General features: G+C 40.6%; 1 protein-coding gene across 1 annotated transcript in view; it reads left to right on the forward strand.

Annotated features, from left to right (window-relative positions):
- The window catches only part of LOC134529374 (fibulin-1-like), a 539,830-nt gene that overhangs the window by 159,097 nt on the left and 360,967 nt on the right, over window positions 1-19,766 (forward strand). Inside the window, exons 9-10 of the mRNA XM_063363371.1 lie at window positions 922-1,068; window positions 8,853-9,036. Coding sequence (XP_063219441.1) covers window positions 922-1,068; window positions 8,853-9,036 — 331 coding nt within the window. The remainder of the gene's footprint in view (window positions 1-921; window positions 1,069-8,852; window positions 9,037-19,766) is intronic.

Genomic DNA, 19,766 nt, shown 5'->3' on the forward strand with positions numbered 1-19,766 from the left:
TTCCATTTTATTTGAGACCACAACGATATTGGACTTTCCATTAACATACTCAGTGCATGAGATTCGGTACAATGGCAATATGTTCTGAGCCAAAAGTAGTTATGTTGAAGGCAATTGCAGACACAATTTATCACGAACGACAAATCAAAAAGAGTACCCTTAACTGTAAACATATCTTTCTTTCACTGGATGACGAAGAATGCTATCGTGACTTGCATCACTGTTACTGATACTTCATCAACACCATCAATAACATCGACTAGATAAACATGTCCCAGTCACTGTGGCACATTTAAAAATGGTTCGATTGCATTCGACATTAGGAAGTAATTTGATGCAGCGCATATTAAAATGCATTCGATTTAAATATCAAATACTTCCTTAATTGAAACTCGAACATGCGATTTTATGCGAGGTTTCATAATCTTAATCAAATAAGCCGATATGTGTTGGGATCAATAATTGTGTACAGCGCAGTTTGCGCGTGCCATCTATGTTCACCGTTTGTCTCTATAAGCAATTCGGGGACAAATCAAGACACGAGAAGCCTAAGATTCATTTACCTCTCGAACATGAACGAATTTCACTGGTCACTCATGCAATTTCTTAGACAGAATAAAATTAAAATTGTCTTGATTCTTTTAAATGCCTCTGGTGTAATGTAACTAAACTTCCAATTTAAATGTTATCACCTAGCCAAGCGAAAACCTACCCACCCCGAAAATAAAATATTCTTGCGAGAATTGTAATAATCAAACATTTCGTTTACATATTGTGGATAAAATATAACCTAACATAACCTTATATGTTTAAATATCAGAAAAAAAACCGCGACGATGTACGAACGTATATTATTCGGGTCTTCTGGCTCAGAGTCAATGATCACGGAATGTTTTCCCTGAGCGCAGGCTGTGGTTGCAGACATCGACGAGTGCTCCCTTCAACTGGCAACCTGTGGCGAGGGTAGCGTGTGCGAGAACACCATCGGCTCGTACGAGTGCGTCCGCAGGCCGGCGGAGAACTGCCTGCCGGGCTATCGCATGGACCCGCTCAGCCGCTCCTGTGTCGGTACGTGCTCGGCCGCTCCTGTGTGTGTACTTGCTCAGCCGCTTCTGTGTAAGTGCTCAGCCATATTTGTGTTGGTAACTGCTGAGCCACTCCTCTGTCAGTATTCGCTCAGATGCTCCTGTGTCGGTACTTGCTCTGACACTGCTGTTTCGGTATGTGTTCACCCTTTTCTGTGTCTGTAAATGCTCAGCCGCTCCTGTGTCAACATGTGCTCGGCCACTCCTGTGTCGTTACTTGCTCAGTCACTCCTGTGTCGGTATGTGCTCAGCCGATCCTGTGTAGGTACATGCTCGGCCACTTCTGTGTCGGCAACTGCTGAGACACTCCTGTGTCGGTACGTGCTCGGCCTCTCCTGTGTCGATACTTGCTAAGCCGCTCTTGTGTAGGTATTGGTTCAGTCGCTCTCTTGTCGGTAATTACTGAGCTGCTTCTGTGTAGGTTAATGTTCTGTCACTCCTGTATCTTTAACTTTTCAGCCTCTCCTGTGTTGGTTACTGTTCAGCCGCTCCTATGTCGGTACTTGCTCAGCCGATTTTGTGAAGGTACGTGTTCATCCACTCCTGTGTCGGTAAATGCTAAGCCACTCCTGCGACAGTACTTGCTCGCCTCTCATGTGTTGGCACTCGCTCAGCCACAACGGTATCAGTATCTGTTCAGCCGCTCTTGTACCAGTAGTAACTCAGATGCTCCTGTGTCAGTACATGCTCAGCTGCTCCTGTATCGGCATGTGCTCAGGCACCCCTTTGTCGGTAATTGCTCAGCCATTTCATTGCATGTGCATGCTCAGCTACTTCTGTGTCGGTAACATCTCAGCAATTCCTGTATCGGTACGTACTCAGCCTCTCCTGTGTCGAACGTGCTCAGCAGTTCCTGTGTCTGTAATTGTTCTGCTGCTCATGTGACGGCATGTGATGAGCTTATCCTGTATCTGTTTGCTGAGTCACTACTGTGTCGGTACATCCGGAGACGCTTCTGTATCGCTACTAGCTAAGGTGATCCTGTGTCACTACATGCTCAGCTGCTCCTGTGTCTGTTTACTTGCTCTGCTGTTCCTATGTCAGTACTTGATCTGCTGCTGTGTTGGTACGTGCTCAGCCGCTTCTGTGATGGTACGTGCACATGTGCAGGGAAGTATAGTCAGCAATGCGTAACTTGCCTCAAATTTCACTCTTCTCAAATGTTGTATCCATTTACCTAACGCCATTTGGCGAAGCTTCTTTACACCTTGTAAGATAAGTCAAGTCGATGTCTCATCAGAGCGTAAAGCAAACTGCAACGCTCAGGATTATGGTTGTTGTCCTGCCTATGTTGATGCGTGGCTGGGTGGTGTCTGAGGGCGCCAACTAACCTTTAATAGTGGTGGTTGCTGTGGGCTAGTTCACAGCACGAGACTCCTCTCTCTCAGTGGTCGTGACATCGCCACGTGGCAGGCAGGAGTGGTTGGACCACACACACAATTAGCTCGAAACTTCGGCACGCACACGACTGTCTGGTCCGCACACGAACGCCGATCCGAATTCCGCGAGTCGCACACGACTGCTCGCGCCGAGGGGTGAAGGCCAACTGGCGCGTCCTGGCAGGTCCCGTTGGGGCTCGAGTCGATCTCCGCTCTGCATGACAATCGACCTACACCCGTTCGAGACACTTACCACCGACCACAAACGCCGACCGGTGAGGCACCGAGGTGGCATAACGACCTGTGCGAGCAACGGGAGCACCTGGGACGACGTCATGGTGCTTAATGGCACATAGTGGGAGGGAAAATACTTATCGCCCCACTTGTCAGTCTCGGGCAAGCATTACCGAAGCGAAACTAAGAGGTTTTTAAGATGGCAGATATGATATAATTTAAAAATGATGGAATCACATTATATTTAAGTTTTATATGTACCTATATAATGAAAATTATAACTCTGGTAGGTATTGGAACATCGACCTTATGTGTATAAGACAGAGGAATCCTGGAGCTCATTAGAAAAAAACACTATAAACAAATATTTTGGAATCCAAGATGGTGGCCCCAGCAGACGAAAACAAGATGGCGGACATGATGTTAGAATTTAAAAAGTAGTTACGACATCAGATACTAAATGGCGGACGTGGAATATGAATTCAAGATGGTGGATATTATGTCAGAATTAAATATGGCGAATATGACATAAAAATTAGAGGTGACTGTCCAAACGAAAAGTGCAACATTAGTATGTGGGATGCTAGATTTCAATATGGCCGAATAAAAGATGGCGGCCGGATTAAAGGTCAAGGTTGAAGGTTAAGGTCATCCAAGATGACCGCCATGAAATCACAATCCAAGATGGTGGACCTCCACCAAGCACCTCGCTCCAGCACCAGTAGCCGGACCTACATTTACATACTTCTTACATGAACATCTGGTTCGAGCCATAAAGGTTTATCGTTATCAACTAGGCATCCTTGCAGCTACTTCGATATGACGTTCACCTTTTCCCATGATGCACGAGGATACGAGAGGTTTAAAAGCTTGAAGAAACCTTCTCGTATAAAGTTTCGCTGTGATACGTGCCATTTTATATTTACGTGTATTGACAGTTTGAGGCTGCATATGAAAAACTGTAACGGTGAAGTCCGTGTGCCTACTGTGAAACTACCTGCAGACATTTCGACTCCTCGGTTTAGATTGAAGACTCGTATGCATAAAAGCACACAAGCCGATTTTCGTCAACGGATTGCAATGAGTCTGGACATGAATTGAATCCCAAGACTGTGCTTTATGCATTACATGGACATGATAATGGATTGCACTTACCTAAAGTTGCTTTTCGCGAAATGATCAAACACTACTATTATTTAAATAAAATTAGTGAGTCAAAAGAGATATGTATTTTCTTAATGATATCAAACAGAACATGAACATAGGGCTTACTATTGAAGTATCAAACAATGGATCTGTAAAATATAACTTGTAGCTGGACTGTGTATGTAGTAAACCATATCCAAGTCCAAGTGAAGAAATGCTATGAATACTGATGTTTACCTATCGCATGATGTAGAAGAGTCTGTGTTGAACACTGTAACGAGAAACTTTGTCGGGAAGAGGAACTCGATGTCAGTAAATAATCTGGTTGGACCTTGCCTCCAGTAAACCATTTGGAACTGTGAATTAGTCTGTTAAGTCATATTATTCAGATTTTATTATTTATTACATAGTGAACTTTCGCATGTGTTTCTGCTATGGTGTGGGATTTATTTAAAAAAAAATGTTATTTTAAAAAAAATTTGAATTTATTTTCGAACCAGGTACTTTTATGGTAAAATATTTTAACACTTAAATTATATTATTTGCATTGTTCAAGTATCGAACCAAAGACTTAAATCTATATAATCAATCATTATATAAACAGGCGAGTTTTTGATGTTATTTGGAATTCTTCCCGACTTTTCTATTAAATAATTAATTTTTTTTAAGATGGTGGCCAAGATGGCCGTCAAGATGGCGGATGCCAAGGTAGTATATAATACTGCACCCTAGTGGATAAAAATTAAACTAATATAAATGTATCACACTCTAACAGTCACAAATATGATGGCGAATCCAAAATGGACGCCCTTATGTCATATGATTTGTTGTAATATGTGCCCTGATAGTAGGTGTGGGAGGTATGTCTGCTGGTAATCTCCGTGGAGGAAGGACCCATTGCCATTTTTAATTCCTCCTCGCTGGGTTTGAACCGAAGCCTGTATGAGTAAATGTGCTCTAATTTAAAAATGTATACAAATTGTAGTTTAATGTTTTATAATAATTTTTTTCCAAATTTTTTAGATAGTAATTACGGCTTCTCAAAATGGCGGACGTGAAATGTTAATTTAAAATAGCGGTCATGACATTATTCTTATGGTCAAGGTCCTCAGTGGTTAAAGGCTGCTTGTTTTTAGAAGTCTTAAGCTGCATTTAGGTATGTTTAAGCCATCTGCTTTATTTCAGGACTAAAATGGGAAATTTGCCCTCAAATCTTATTTTTTTGAAAGGGTAATTGTTTATTTTTTAGATTTGTTTTTAGAATTTTGCTGGTTTATTTTTCTTAACACTGAAAATTTGGCTAATTTGCCGTACTTTCGGTTAATTTTGATTAATTATTTTTTGTTAAAACTTAAAGGTTAATGTCAAGATTAGATTTAAAGTTAAATGTGAATACAAGGGTTTAAAGGTAAAGGTTGAGGTGATCCAAGAATCCCGGCGTGCCGTCAGAATCCACGATCACGGACAACGGTACCCCGACCTTGCACCGGCATCAGTCCTCTGACATACATAATTAAACTACTCACTTTACAGCTTACAAAACACTCATAAAGCGGTCATAGAATCTCTTTTGTAGGAAGTGCTGATAACAAACGCAAGCAGTGTTCAGAACGATCTGCTCCCGACTGATGCTGCGAGGAAGATAATTGTTTTAGACTAACAGATAACTGTCATTTGACGAAATATATTTTAATTCTTGGAAATAGTGTACTTTCTCTCGTCTGTTTACATTTATTGTTTAGACTTTTGTCCATCTTTTTATACAAAATACCCCTATGTGCGTCGCTGCCATCGAAGTCTTTGCGGTTGTCGTCGACGATGTCACCGGTATCTGCGTCATCGCTGGCATTGTTATTTCTGCCGTCGATGGTACGTACACTTTCTACTGAGTTCTTCGTCATTTTCTGCATCAGGATCTGTGTCTTCTATGGTACAACTTCCATCGAGATTTGTCTTAAAGATGGTAAGATTCAACCGAGTCTCAAGAATGTCTTATTGTTGGACGAGTCAAACTAGAAAATCCTCACACTGCCGTAGCTAGTAACAAACTGTTAGTCACTCCACCAGGACCTCACGTGTATACTCGCAGCCATTGGCGTAATAAGTGTAAAACAACAACCATTTTCATTCATATGTGAGTCGAAAAGAAATCTCTTTGTTCAGCAAGGATAGAGTTCTGGCAGAAACCATAATTTTTGTAATTTATAAATTATTTTATATATTTTTTGTGATTTACTTATTTTGTTTAAGTAAAACATGCGAAATTGTAAATGATTTTTTAAAGATATATCAAGCATCGAAATACATATAACACATCTTGGCTACTGACTGTAAGTGCCTGACCACCGAAAGGACGTGCCTGTCCAACCTAACTGATGTGCCTAGCCACAGACTGGAGGTGTCTAGTCAACAACTACTGGATGTACCTGGCCAATTAGTAGACAGGTCTGGCCACAGACAGACTGGAATTACCTAAACACCAACTGTATGTGACTAGACAAAAAGTTGAATGTGCCTGGTAATATAAACGCGCCTGACCATTAAATACGTGACTACCACATAAATAGACTTGGCGAGCCATCGACAGGACGTGCATTGCCTCCTACTGTAAATGACTTGCGATCGAATATGCACCTGGCCACCAAATGGATGCGCTTTGTCACGTACTGTGGGTGCGTTCCTGATAACTGAATAGACTTGCCTGGCAACCAACTAGACGTACCTTGCCACTAAATTAATGTGTCTAGCCAACAACTAGACGTCCCTTGTCGCTGACTGAACAAACCTAGCTAATAACTAGACATGTCGGCCACAAAATGAATCTAACTGGCCGCCGATTACGTGCCTGGCTACTGAATAAAAGTACATTGCCATTAACTTAACGTGTCTAGCCAACGACTGGGCGTGCCTGGTCGCTGACGCATATCCGTCAGCCATAAACGGAATGTACCTGGTTGCTGAGTACATCCCTGGTTACTGAATATAAGTGCATGCCTAGCTACTAACCTAGATGCGCCTTGACACCTACTGGATTTTCTTTCCTGGCCACTGAATAGACGTGCCTGGCCACCAACTGGACGTACCTTGCCAACAAATTGATGTGTATAGTCAAAAACTGGTCGTGCTTGGTCGCTGACTTGACATGGTTAGCTGATAACTGGACATGTAGTCCACAAACTGAGTTTACCTGGTCGCTGATTATATCTCTGGCTACTGCATAGACATGCCTAGCTAGCAACTGAATCTGCCTTGCCACCTACTGATCGTGTGGTCCTTCACACAAAATAGATGTGCGTGGCTACCTACTGGGTATACCTTGCCACCAACTTGATGTGTCTAGCCAACATATGGTCGTGCCAGGTTGTTGAGTGGTCATGCCTAGCTTATAACGGGACATGTTGGCCACAACTAAATGTACATGTGTGCCATTTAAGGGCCTGGCTAATGAATATATATGCCTAACTACCAACTGGATGCGTTTTGCCACCCACTGGATTGCCTGATCACTGACTGCACGTTACTAGCTAATAATTGGGACATGTTGGCCACAAACTGAATGTACCTGTGCGCCGATTACATGCCTGGCTACTGAATAAACATGCCTATCTACCAACTGGATGCGTCTTGCCGCATACTGTACTTGCGTTCCTGGCTACTGAATATACGTGTCTCGCTACCGAATGGCCGTACCTTGCCACTAACTCGACGTGTTATCCTGACCAACGACTGATGTGTCTGTCCAACCTATCTGACGTTCCTAGATAACTAACTGGATGTGATTGGGCACAGAGTGGATGTGCCTGGCCACTTATTGGATGTCCCTGGTCATACGTCTTTTATGTAGATCTGCCCTGAAAACACCTGTCAAGGTATCCAAAGGACTTACTTGGCCTTCTAAGAAGATTGCTAAAGTCTAGAAACGCTAGTTATATGCTTTTTTTTTTGTAGGATCTATGTAATAAAGATTTATTTGTAATTTTATTGTTTTATTGCTTTAACCTTTCTCTTTTTTATAATTTTGATTAAAATATTTGTTTTGCATTGAAAAAATAATCGAAACAATTACGAATATCGATCGATTCATTCATTATTTTAACATAAGAATTGTTTGACTTTTTTTAAATTTTTCCTAATTTTTAAGGTTATTATTAAGATGGTGGCTAATTTGGCATCGGTAGCTTACTGACGGCAGGTTGATGAGGAATTTTATCATTTTATTTAGAATTTTCACCATATTATATTGAATAAATATATTTGTTTCCTATAAATTATCTTTTTGCATCAGTCAAGGATCGAACTAAGGACAGAAATCAATCTAATTAATAATAATTTTAATAAGTGAAAATTTAGAATATTTATAGGATATTTTCCGAATTCATAGACAAATAATTGCAGATTTTCAAAATATGGGATTCCGAGATGGTAAATGTGGAGTCATATAAAATGGCTGCCGACCTCCTGATCATAGTCAATGAGCGGTGGACAAGCCAGAACTTGGCCAAATCCTCACGATTGGCAAGCCAACAAGCCATCAATCCATCAAGCCGTAGTCCCATAAGAAATACATTGCGCCAGCTTTCCCTATTCCCACCAACTGTTAAATATCTTTGTCACTATGTTATTTACAACAAAATTGTCTTGACTTAAATATCATACGATATTTTTAATTTTAGTTTATTTCTTTTTATACATGTTCAAGTTTACAAAGTGTTCGAGATGGGGTTTAATATCATATAATTTTATTTAGCACACCATTTCGCTTAGTACATTTCCCGATGTTACGAAAGTGAATATATACAGGTTCATGTTGTCGCACGTGGCCTTGTGGCCGTTGCATGAACGCGCATGCGCATTGGACTGTCAACGTTTAAAATTTCCGTAGTGTGATGCGTGTTGCATAGCAAAATGTCTCCCTCGACGCGCTTAAATAAGTACAAATTGAAAAAAAAGAAACTGCTTCAATGGGCGAGCATGCAATGATGCAGACGTGGCCACTCGCTGGTTTCAGATCTGGACGAGTGCGCGACGGGCCACCACAACTGCAGCGCGGGCGAGCGGTGCAGCAACGTGGACGGCGGCTTCGTGTGCGCGCCGGAGTGCGCCGCGGGGCTGCAACCCGGCCCCGGCGCCGGCCCCTGCGTCGACATCGACGAGTGCACAGAGGCGCTGCACGACTGCGTCGGCCAGAGCAGGTGCTTACAGATGGGCCACAATCAAAGCAACTGAAAAACGCAATATTGTTTTCAACCGATTTTATACCCATTCTTTTAATGTTTAAATATCAACAATTTGGCTACGTTAAGGCTGGGATCAATTTTTAGGGCTCATTTTCACCCACCATTTTGTTTATTAAATTTCAGATTAATTTCTATCCTTAAAGGGTTTTTCTTTAATTTATTCTGATAGCTGAGTTGCATTTTATGTTTCGTCTCAAATAATTATTCTCAACACATATTTACTACGCAATAATCGTATGGACTAACTATGATCACGTTTGTGATCGTTTGAGGCTTAAAAATAACGTTTAGTAAATATTCGTTGCAAAATTTTGTAAATTAAACAATGAAAATTTGTATGGGCTAAAAACTTTTCGCTTTCTTTCTCTACCCCTAAAAGTGATGGCGATCGGGAGAGAACCCCTCCCTTCCGAAATAAAATGTGAAATACTTTTTGTTACACATCAACAACAAAAAACTTCATTCAGGATGCTCTATTTGAAGGTTTAAAATGTTGATATGAATATCGAAGGAAACGAGCTTGCAATGTATTTAATTGATAAATATTGAATCTCGCATAAAAAATTTTGAAACTATCAGGTCATTTGTCTAATAGGGTTAGCTATTAATAACTCACTATTTAATTAAAAAATCAAATATATGCTTAAAAATTGTGGGCACTCCCGTGTATTACTTGTGAATAATCCATTATAATATATTGATGTCCAAAGTCGGTAAGGGAAAGAAAATATGCACAGATTACGGGTTGTTAAAATCGCATCGATTGTTGGCGTGGTAATTTTTTTTAAGTTCGTTTAGGTGTAAAGAGGAATTAAAAAGTTACCAATATGTTTCTTTTCACCAATACCTTTACGAACCTCGGGTTGCACCAGGTGAAAAGTTGTTATGTAGCCTATACAAAATTGTAAAGTCGAATTCTAGAAGTTTTCAGTCCAATTTAAGACACTCAATGGTTTTCTTCTATTTTTATCTTGAAAGTTGAAGTGCAAATGGCATGAACATCTCGATCCAAACAGTTCACGAGCGTTTTCGAACTTCATTGATGAACAAAGCTTGGTGTAGCTTTGGCAGTATTCGTTCTTGACCCTCTAAGTTACAAGACCGTATTTTTCCGTGTTTTCAAAAGATACGGAGTTTAGATCCGATTTTTAGACATTGCGTATGAAGTTTCCGTGTATCCACGGTTCATTTTTTCAAACACCAAAAAAGCTCAAAAAACTACGGTGCCATGGTGGTCGTGGTCAGATAACACGCCTCCCGCCACGGCGATAAGCGTTCATTTAGCGGTGCGATTGTGACCAGTTGTATTTTACAAATGAGAAAAGTGGTGGACGTTTCTGTCAGCCAGTAGGTTTTCTCAGGAGTACTGCTTTTCCCCGCCCATCCACATCGTCAATTTTCCATTTCCATCTCATCGCCCCTGCTCGTCACTAAGACCTCTGTGTCTATCTCTATACGCCTAGTCAGGAGTGAATTTTTGTTAAGTGAGGCTTTCTGGTGCTTTAAGTGCGGTATCTTCTCTAAGCGCAAGGCTCTGAACTGACGCGCAGTTTTCTCGTCGTGCACAGGGAAACTATGCTATTTGAGCTGTAACCAGAAGGTAAATATAGTTCGTATGGGGACACCGGGTCTATGGTCGGAAGCTGGGAAGCCACGGTGGCCATACTGGATTACGTATTTTTCCGGAGGTGATCTTGGACTACGTCACTTCATGGGACCATCTTATATTAAGTTACTTCCGGCAGCCATCTTGAATTATGTTATTTTCTGCAATCTTCTTGGATTCGGCCAATTTGTTTTCCAGAACAATACAAAATTTTTCTTTCTATAACATTCTACTATTTTGCTGTCTAGAACATTCAGCCATTTTTTAATTATGATGTCATAACCGCCATTATAAAAATCCATTATAAGTAACTTAAAAAGATTAAAATTAATAAAAATTATTTAACTAAAATTAATTTAGATTTTACTAACACCTTATAATCGAGAGCCCCACTCCTGTGTGTTACACTGTTACACTTTTCCATGAAATCATTTTCGATTACCCCACTCCAGTGCTTTGCACTTTCCGTTATGATGCCATCATCATCAAACACCCCACACCTCTGCATTACACTTTTCATTACTATGATTTCATCAAACACCCTTTTCCTGTGCATTACACTTTTCGTTATGATGAAACTGCCAGCATCTTCTGGAGGCATCTATCTAGTTTTCTTTTAGTGGAGACCAACATCTTGATTTCATCTGAAGGAGGTGGTTATCTTTTTTTCTTAAGTTTTTCTCCTAAACTACATCAGTGTATGTCTGCATGTAATGTCTGGTTTATATTTCATACTAGTGTTATTATGAACCTTATATACCAAATATTTAAAATTCCACAGCTATTTTGTTTATATTAATGGCTGTGACCGCCATCTTTTCTTAAAAACATACCATTTCCTTATTAAAGACATAATAATATATAATATTTATATACCCAGTCTGAGATATATGTTATATTACAAATTAATTGTCTTATCGTTGTGGATATAATATATAAAATTTAATTTATAGTAATGATTGTCTTCCAAATTTTTTTTATATAGATTATTTACTCCATCATAGACGTGACAGGAGCAGAAATGTTTCAGAATCCTCACTCACAAGTAATATTTTATTTATATTCTAAGCAGGAAAGTGCTTGCATATTCGTATTTAAAAGCTGGATGGAGTCAGATATTTTAATGTTTGCATGCATATTTGAATTTAACTCTTGTCCGAATCATATTAAAGTGTAAATTATCTTGAAGAATGCAGGTTATATTGTAAAATAATAAGCAGTGTGGTGGTAAAATCTTATTTATTGAAATAAATTAAGACTTTTTACAATTCACTTCGCAACAAAAATCTCCAGAGAAAACTATATAGTCCCAACTATTTTACAGAAAAAAAAAACTTATTTTTCGTCACCAACATATCCGTGGAGGATCTTGCGGATACCGTCCTCGCATATCATCTGTTTGTCATCCTCCCACATTATAGCCAGCTTATTTGTACATATTATATAGAGTATATGCTACCTTGAGCATATGGCTCTAACTGCAACTCTCCTTGATTTGCGATCTTGTAGGGCATCCAGGTAATCTCTAAACTCAGTGTGGTTTTTGTATACACAGCGCTGGATACCCTTAGCCTTCTTCTCAACCACACCACCACACTTGTAGTCATACAGTTTAGCCTGCAGACCGACAAGCTCACTCAGCACTTTCTTCCTGCACACGTCCTTAAATTTTCCAAAAAAAAATTTGTTGTTGGGGAGAAGAAATGGTGGTTAAGGGTAGCGACTAGTGTCGAATTCTGACATGAATGAAGAGCCGGCCTTGAGGTCAGAAAAAAGGTCTGCTGTTTGTATCTCATGATCAAAAACTGTCGGTGTAAATGTAGGCTAGATAAATGTTTTCATGGTATCTGGGTTGGTTTCTTAGTAATTTAGTAAAAAAAATACACGATATTCTTTGAAAGTTCAAGTTCTGAAAGCCCTGCATATATAAGCTTATGAAAAACGATGATTTAATGGTTTAGGTGGCCAAGAGAAAACTTTAGTTCGTATATCTTGCTGTCCTTCAATGATAGATAGTACACCAATTTCTTAAACTACTTCTCGGAGCACATCAACTCCCTTTTGAGCCTTTGTCTCTGGTATTCCATCAATTTCCCGAAAGTAGAGTTAACATCGAGCTTAAAGAACTCATTTTCAAACTCGATGGCTGCAGCTTTGAGCTTGTTGGTATTGAGCCGAATAAAAGATACCAACTATCCCGACTGTTTAAACTGGAGGACTCCATGTATTTTGGTCACACTTAATCTTTTGTGATATTGCCTGCTGGGGGTTTAAGTAATGCATAATGTTGAACTCTTTATTTTCCAGTGTAACTATAAATTTTGATTGTTTGGAAGTGGGTGGACACTGATTTATGGGGATAAATTGCAGGTCTTTGTGACTTTCGTGGAGCTCTGGAGGGTACTCCCAATCACACTCGATAGTGTAGCGTGTATGAGAATTTTCTGGAGCATTTATAATGTCAATATATTCATTGCCACATTTAAAATGTCTAATACGGAGCTGCAGCAGCATGGCCCATCCATACAAATTATTTGCATCAATATACTCCAGAAACATAGATATCTTAAATGCATCATATGTCTCTGGCACATAGCTGTTGTTTGTCACACAATTACACTTGATGCTTTATGCTATGCCACCACTAATAACTGCTTCCACATACATATACATATCATAATCAGTTAGAAGCACCAGTTTTACCTGTGTAGTGCGAATCATAGGATCGAAAGCAAACCCAGAACAGGAAATGTAATGAGAGGGGTCTAGAATGTATGTATCCAAGAACAGACTACAGAAATTGTCAAGCACATCTCCGAGGAACAGGACAACCATCTTAAAGTACAAGTCAGCATAGTCCCTCAATGTAGTGCACTGAAACTTGCCCCATATTGTTTTGTGTGAGTGTACATAATCTGCATCATAAATCCCAGAATCAGTCAGAATGATTTGGAATTCATCAATGCATGTAAGACTTATTTATTCCAACAAAGTAGACGAATTGACAAAATCGTACAGGAAGACTCCCTTGCAGGTAAACAACTCTAGCTCACCAGGTGCGAAAAATTCACCAGTGCTTATAAACTGGTCTGCAGGCAAAAACTCAGAGAGAGAAGTGAAACCACGACTCATTAAGCGGAATGTAACCATAAACTTGATACTGAACTTATCACACAACATTTGAAAAGTTATAAGCTTTTCCTCTAAATTAGGAGTGATGAAAATATCTTTACTGCCATACCACAGTTTCCTGATAATGAATTTTTTGTCGTATGCTAGGTTGTGAAATAATACAATCAACTACTTGGGTCTACACCCGAGAAGGTTGCAGTAATTCCATAAAGCTTCCATATATTAATAAGTGAAGTGATTATGATCATGGACTTTCTTTGCAGTTCCTCCAAACTTGCCACTGCAGTAACACCACTTTGATGACTGCAGAAAAACTGTGTTTGTGCACACGAGAGTGAAGTCATGGGGAAAGACGTAGAAAGTATTATCTGTACGTCCTGTCCAATTTTGACAATGAGGGAAATAAATCTGTCCTTTGCATAAAAACCTCTCTACATTTCAGGCCATGTTGGAAGTGAAGTAAGGTTTGCAGGAATTATAGAGTTATCGGCTTTCACATAAATGCAGTCGCTTTATATATTATGGTTTTTCGTACTGCAGCATGTATGGCTCATCAGGATTTGGTTGGCATGTATGGATTTTCTCGAGAATATCCTCAAAATCCCAATAAATACAATATGCATGTTATCAGCATAGTGTAAAAAAAAATTTATCAAAAAAAAAAAAGATGGTTGACCATTTTCATCAAGCTGTGGCATTTCCATTTAAACAGCAGCATGTTTTTGCAGAGGACACAGTGTTTTTCCAAACACTGAAAACCAGTGAGACCTCCAACCCTTTCCTGAACATCATAATGCTTGAATCATCAGTTACATACATGAATAGCCTCATGATGTGTACTGAGTGCGGAACACACCAAGGTGGAATAATTAATGATGAAAGTAAAATGGGATGACTTGCAATTAACCAATAGAAGAAGATCGAAATAATGTTCTCTTTATTCCGGAGCGACTCGTGTCCGTACAATAATCGTGTTCTCATATATGCAGTAGATGTTGACCGAGACACCAAGATTCTGTTTTTGAACAGAGGAATCTGACGGATTGGAGTAGGTAACTCGAAATTGCAGAAGACGAACTTCCTCTCCAAGACATTGTAGCATTGGTTGACTCGTTCAGGATGCTCACCTTCCACAAACTTCCCCTGGATCGCCCACTTAAAACACATGTGGTCATCTAGGTTTTGTGGATTGATGACTTCACATTTTTTTTTGATGCAGTTAGGCAGTTCGATGTAGGATCAGGCACGAAGTGGATAGAGCTTATTTATTCTCAGTTTTTAAGTCGCTTAACAGCAGAAAAATTCCATCTGGATCCCTTCCCCATGTAGTCTTTTTCCTCTATACAACAATTAGAGATGGATTCAGTAATGATGTCCTCCACATTATGAACTGCGTAGAGAAGAGCATTCTTTAAGGCCCTCTTGTCTTCACTTCAATCTATTGGTATTTCATAATCACACTCAAGCACGGTGTTGTACTTGAGTTGACTATCCTCCTCAATCTCCTCTACAAGTTGGCTTATTATTTTAGCCTTGATAGAGTCCAAGTACTTACATATGTCCTTGGCAGAACTGAAGTTTTAAAGTTGCCTCCGAATCCCACTTCTGCAATAATGAAACCATTGGTGTTGGTGAAACTTGCTCCATTCACCACATTTGTTCGGCTGGTGCTTGGCTTAGGCGTAGATGCAAGCTTAAGCGTGGCCATCCTCTGCTTCTTAGTCAGATGTGAATCAGAACCCTTGCACACTTTTGCATGTGCCATCAAATTGTTATCCCTGGCGATTTCATTAGTGCAGTTTTGACATAAATGCACTTTAAGTTAGGGTTGAGACCGGAAGCTGTTTTCTTATGATGTTTGGCATGACTGGAGTTCTCGAAGTTTATGTATCAGAAGCTACACCGAGTGCAGACCTGCCAACTCTCACGATTTTGGTGTGAGGCTCACGATTTTAAGGTCCATCTCACGCCCTCACGCCAAAATAGTGTTTCCTCACGATTTTTCGGGGCCCCAAGATTTTGTTTGTAAAAGTTACAAAACAAGTTTTACGAAAGCTTACAGTAACGAGTTTCCATCAATACTCGAGTCACGTAAAGGAAGCAATTTTGCATTTTGTAGCGTGTGCCGTGCTGATTTTTCTATCTCGCATAGTGGAAGAGGAGACACTGTGAAACATGTCGCTACAAAAAAACACAACTAACACGTGAAGTGTATTGCTACCATTAAAAAAATTAATTTTGCTGTGAACAGTGATAATAGTGTTACACGAGCAGAATGTTATTTTACATCTTTTTTAGTTGCGGCCCTGCATGATCACTACACGACAACGCTAAATTATGTTCACTAAATTAAATCTGCAACCTGTAATTTGTTGAAATAAATTTTGAAGCCGAGACCATGTAACATATGTACAGGTATGTCACTTAAATTTAAAGATTCTCATTTGTTGTTTTTTATTTCTAACCTGTATTTATGGGCCTGAAAATTTTTATCGAGGACCTCATGATTTTTGAAATTTGAATGTTGGCAGGTCTGCGAGTGCCTAAAGTCGTGGGGATAGCACAAGTACATGAAGATAGATGTTGCTTCATCTTGTTGGTGCATGCAACCATCTTCCCACACAGGTGACACTGATGAAAGTCATGCAGCAGTTTCTAAGCACGCTGATGCTCGCGCAGGTAGTGGTTCTTAACCGCCGTAAAAGTAGCAGGGCAGAAATTGCATTTCTGCATGGTAGATGCCATCATAACAATCGGTAGTCTGGTTTCGATGCATGGAACATGCTAATGAAGCTCTATATACGGAGAACTATTACAAAAATTTAAGAAAACAATGTAACTAGCTGATACATTTAAAAGCATATGAATACAAAACTGCAAACCTACAAACTACAAACTATAACACAAGTCCACACAATCTACACACAATTCACACTCAATCCACACATAATCCACACTCAATGCATGTGCAATCCACACTTAATCTATACTCAATTATGAATAATAGTAGATGTATTTGGTTCATCCTGGTGCACCGGTGGGTGGTGGGGGATTAAGGGATTATGCCACTTCCTTCGACCATGCACACACGAAAAAGTGTCCTGTTACGTTCATCAGCCATGTACGCACAAAAAAAGTCCCGTTACAGTAGTTGGAAAAGGGGGGTTCAAGCACAGGCGGAGGAGCCAGGAGCCGGCCGCCATCTTGGATGACATCATCGGCGGCCATCTTGGATGACGTCATCATGACCTTTGACCTTGACCTTTGACCTTGCCAATCTATGCCAATCTATGCTAATCTGTATGCCAATCTATGCTAATCTATGCCAATCTATGCTAATCTGTATGCTAATCTATGCTAATCTGTATGTTAATCCATGCTAATCTGTATGCCAATCCATGCTAATCCATCCGCCATTTTGTATTTCTAGAAATTTCCACCAACTTCGAATCGTGACGTCACCATTGCACTTTGTGTCACGGACGCCATCTTGGATTTGAATTATTTTTTTTCGAACTTTGAAATTCGATGTAAACATCAACCGCCATCTTGTTTTCGTCTGCTGGTAACCGCCATCTTGTTTTCGTCTGCTGGTGGCCGCCATCTTGTTTCGTCTGCTGGAGGCAGCCATCTTGCGACGTCATATAGTTCTGTTGGTCGCCACCAGATAGCAGCAGGGATTATTTTATTTTTTTTCTTTAACTAAAATAATTTCAGTGCCGAGGCTGGGATTCGATCCATGGGACGTGAAAACGTCCAGGATGTCGTGGTTACGAGGCGGACACCTTGACCACTAGACCACGAGACCAATTGGGATATGGTGGAATAAATAATCTATATATACCACGTACTGACGTCAAGTTTTATGATAAAAGGGGGGAGGGTGTCTTTGCCTTCCCAAATGCATGAAATTCAAATTATTATTATACCATCGCCATCTTTAATTCCAGCACAGACTACCAGATGGCGCCAAATTCAAATATTAGTTAGGGAGTCGGCAGGCAGGTGTCGCATGCCGCCATCTTGGTTCTCAAGTTGGCTGGTAGATGTCGCTAGTATCGTGCGCCAAAATCAAAAATTAGTTGCCAGAGGCACCGCCATCTTGGTTCTCAAGTTGGCTGGTAGATGTCGCTAGTATCGCGCGCCAAATTCAAAATTAGTTGCCAGTTGACTAGCGTATTATTCCATATGGTGCATGTATATAAGCGAGTCCTAGGCAGCAGGATGCTCAGTTTGTTACTGACGTCGGCGGTGTAAGGATCGCCTAGTTTGTTTCTTCTGGTGCATGAGTCGTGTCAATTAGCTGTTCTTGAGATTTCGATAGCATCACAGAAATGGAAACAATACAACAAAAATTTAAACTATACAAAAAATTGAAACTATACAACAAAAAAACTGAAACTATACAACAAATTGAAACAGCAACATCCAAACTATTCGCAGAAAAATATTTACATGTCATCACCGACATACCCGTGGGGGACCGTGCGGATACCGTCTTCACATATTCGACGCTTATCGTCCTCCCATGTTATGGCCAGCTTATTACTGTATTCACTGTACAGCAAATGCTGCCTTGATCGTATGGCCCTAACGCCTGCCCTCCTAGTGCGGTGGTCTTGCAGGGCATCCAGGTAGTCATCGAATGTGATGCGGTTTTTGACCACACAACGCTGGATGCCCTTGGCCTTTTTCTCGACCATGTCACCGCACTTGTAGGCATAGAGTTTGGCCCGCAGACTGACAAACTCGCTCATTACTTCACCCCCACACTCGTCCTTGAATTTGCCAACAACTTTCTTGTTGATGGGGGAGAAGCATGGGTGGTCAGGAGGGTAGCAGCTGGTGTCGAATTCAGACATGAACTTAGGGTCGGCTCTTAGATCATGGTAGAAGTCCTGTGTCTGAATCTCATACACAAAGCTGTCTGTATCCATATATGCCAGATGAATATTTTCCTGATATTTCGGTTTCATAGTATTATAGTGGAAGTCGTACATGAGTGTTTTTGATAGATCAAGTACTGCGAGTCCGGCATAGATCGGCCTGTCGAAAATGATGGTCTCATGGTTCAGGTGGACATAACTCAAGTTTGGCTCATACATTGTGTGGTCCTTGAAGGACGGACGACACACCAACTTCTTAAAACGCTTCTCGGAGCACACCAACTCCATTTTGAGCCTCCGTCTCTTGTTCTCCATTTGTTTTCCAAATGTCGAGTTCACAGCGAGCTTGAAGAACTCCTTCTCGAACTCGTTGGCTGCTGCTTTGCGCTTGTTGGTGTTCAGCCGAATATAGGGCTCCAACCATGCCGACTGCTCAAACTGAAGAACTTTATGTATACTTATGATTTTTAGACCATGCGATACTGCTTGCTGTAGGTTTTTGTAGTGAACGATGTAGTGCTCTTTATTTTCCAGCGTTGTCATCAGCTTTGATTGCTTTGAGCCGGGCGGACACTGATTTACGGGAAAAAATGGCAGGTCTTTGTGACTTTCGTGGAGTTCCAGAGGGTACTCCACATCACACTCTATAATGTACCCAGTAGGTGAATTTTCCGGAATAGACATGACATCAATTGATGTGTCTGTCCATTGGAAATGACGAATGGGGAGCGGCAGAGACATCGCCCACCCGTACAAGTTGTTTGCATCAATGTACTCCAGGAATGTGGATGGCTTGGAAGCATCATGTGTTTCTGGTACGTAGGCATTATTGGCTACGCAATAGCGTTTAATGCTTTGCGCTACACCACCGCGAATACCAGCCTCCACAAACATATACATGTCATAATCTGTGAGTAGCTCTAGCTGTACACCTGTGGTTCGAAGCATCGCGTCGAAAGCGAACCCAGGACAAGAAATGTAGTGCGAGGGGTCTAGACTGTACGTCTCCAAACATATTGAACGGAAATTCTCGAATACGTCCGCCAAAATCAGAACATCCG

This window comes from Bacillus rossius, chromosome 2 (assembly GCF_032445375.1).
Source record: "Bacillus rossius redtenbacheri isolate Brsri chromosome 2, Brsri_v3, whole genome shotgun sequence".
Lineage (NCBI taxonomy): Eukaryota > Metazoa > Arthropoda > Insecta > Phasmatodea > Bacillidae > Bacillus > Bacillus rossius.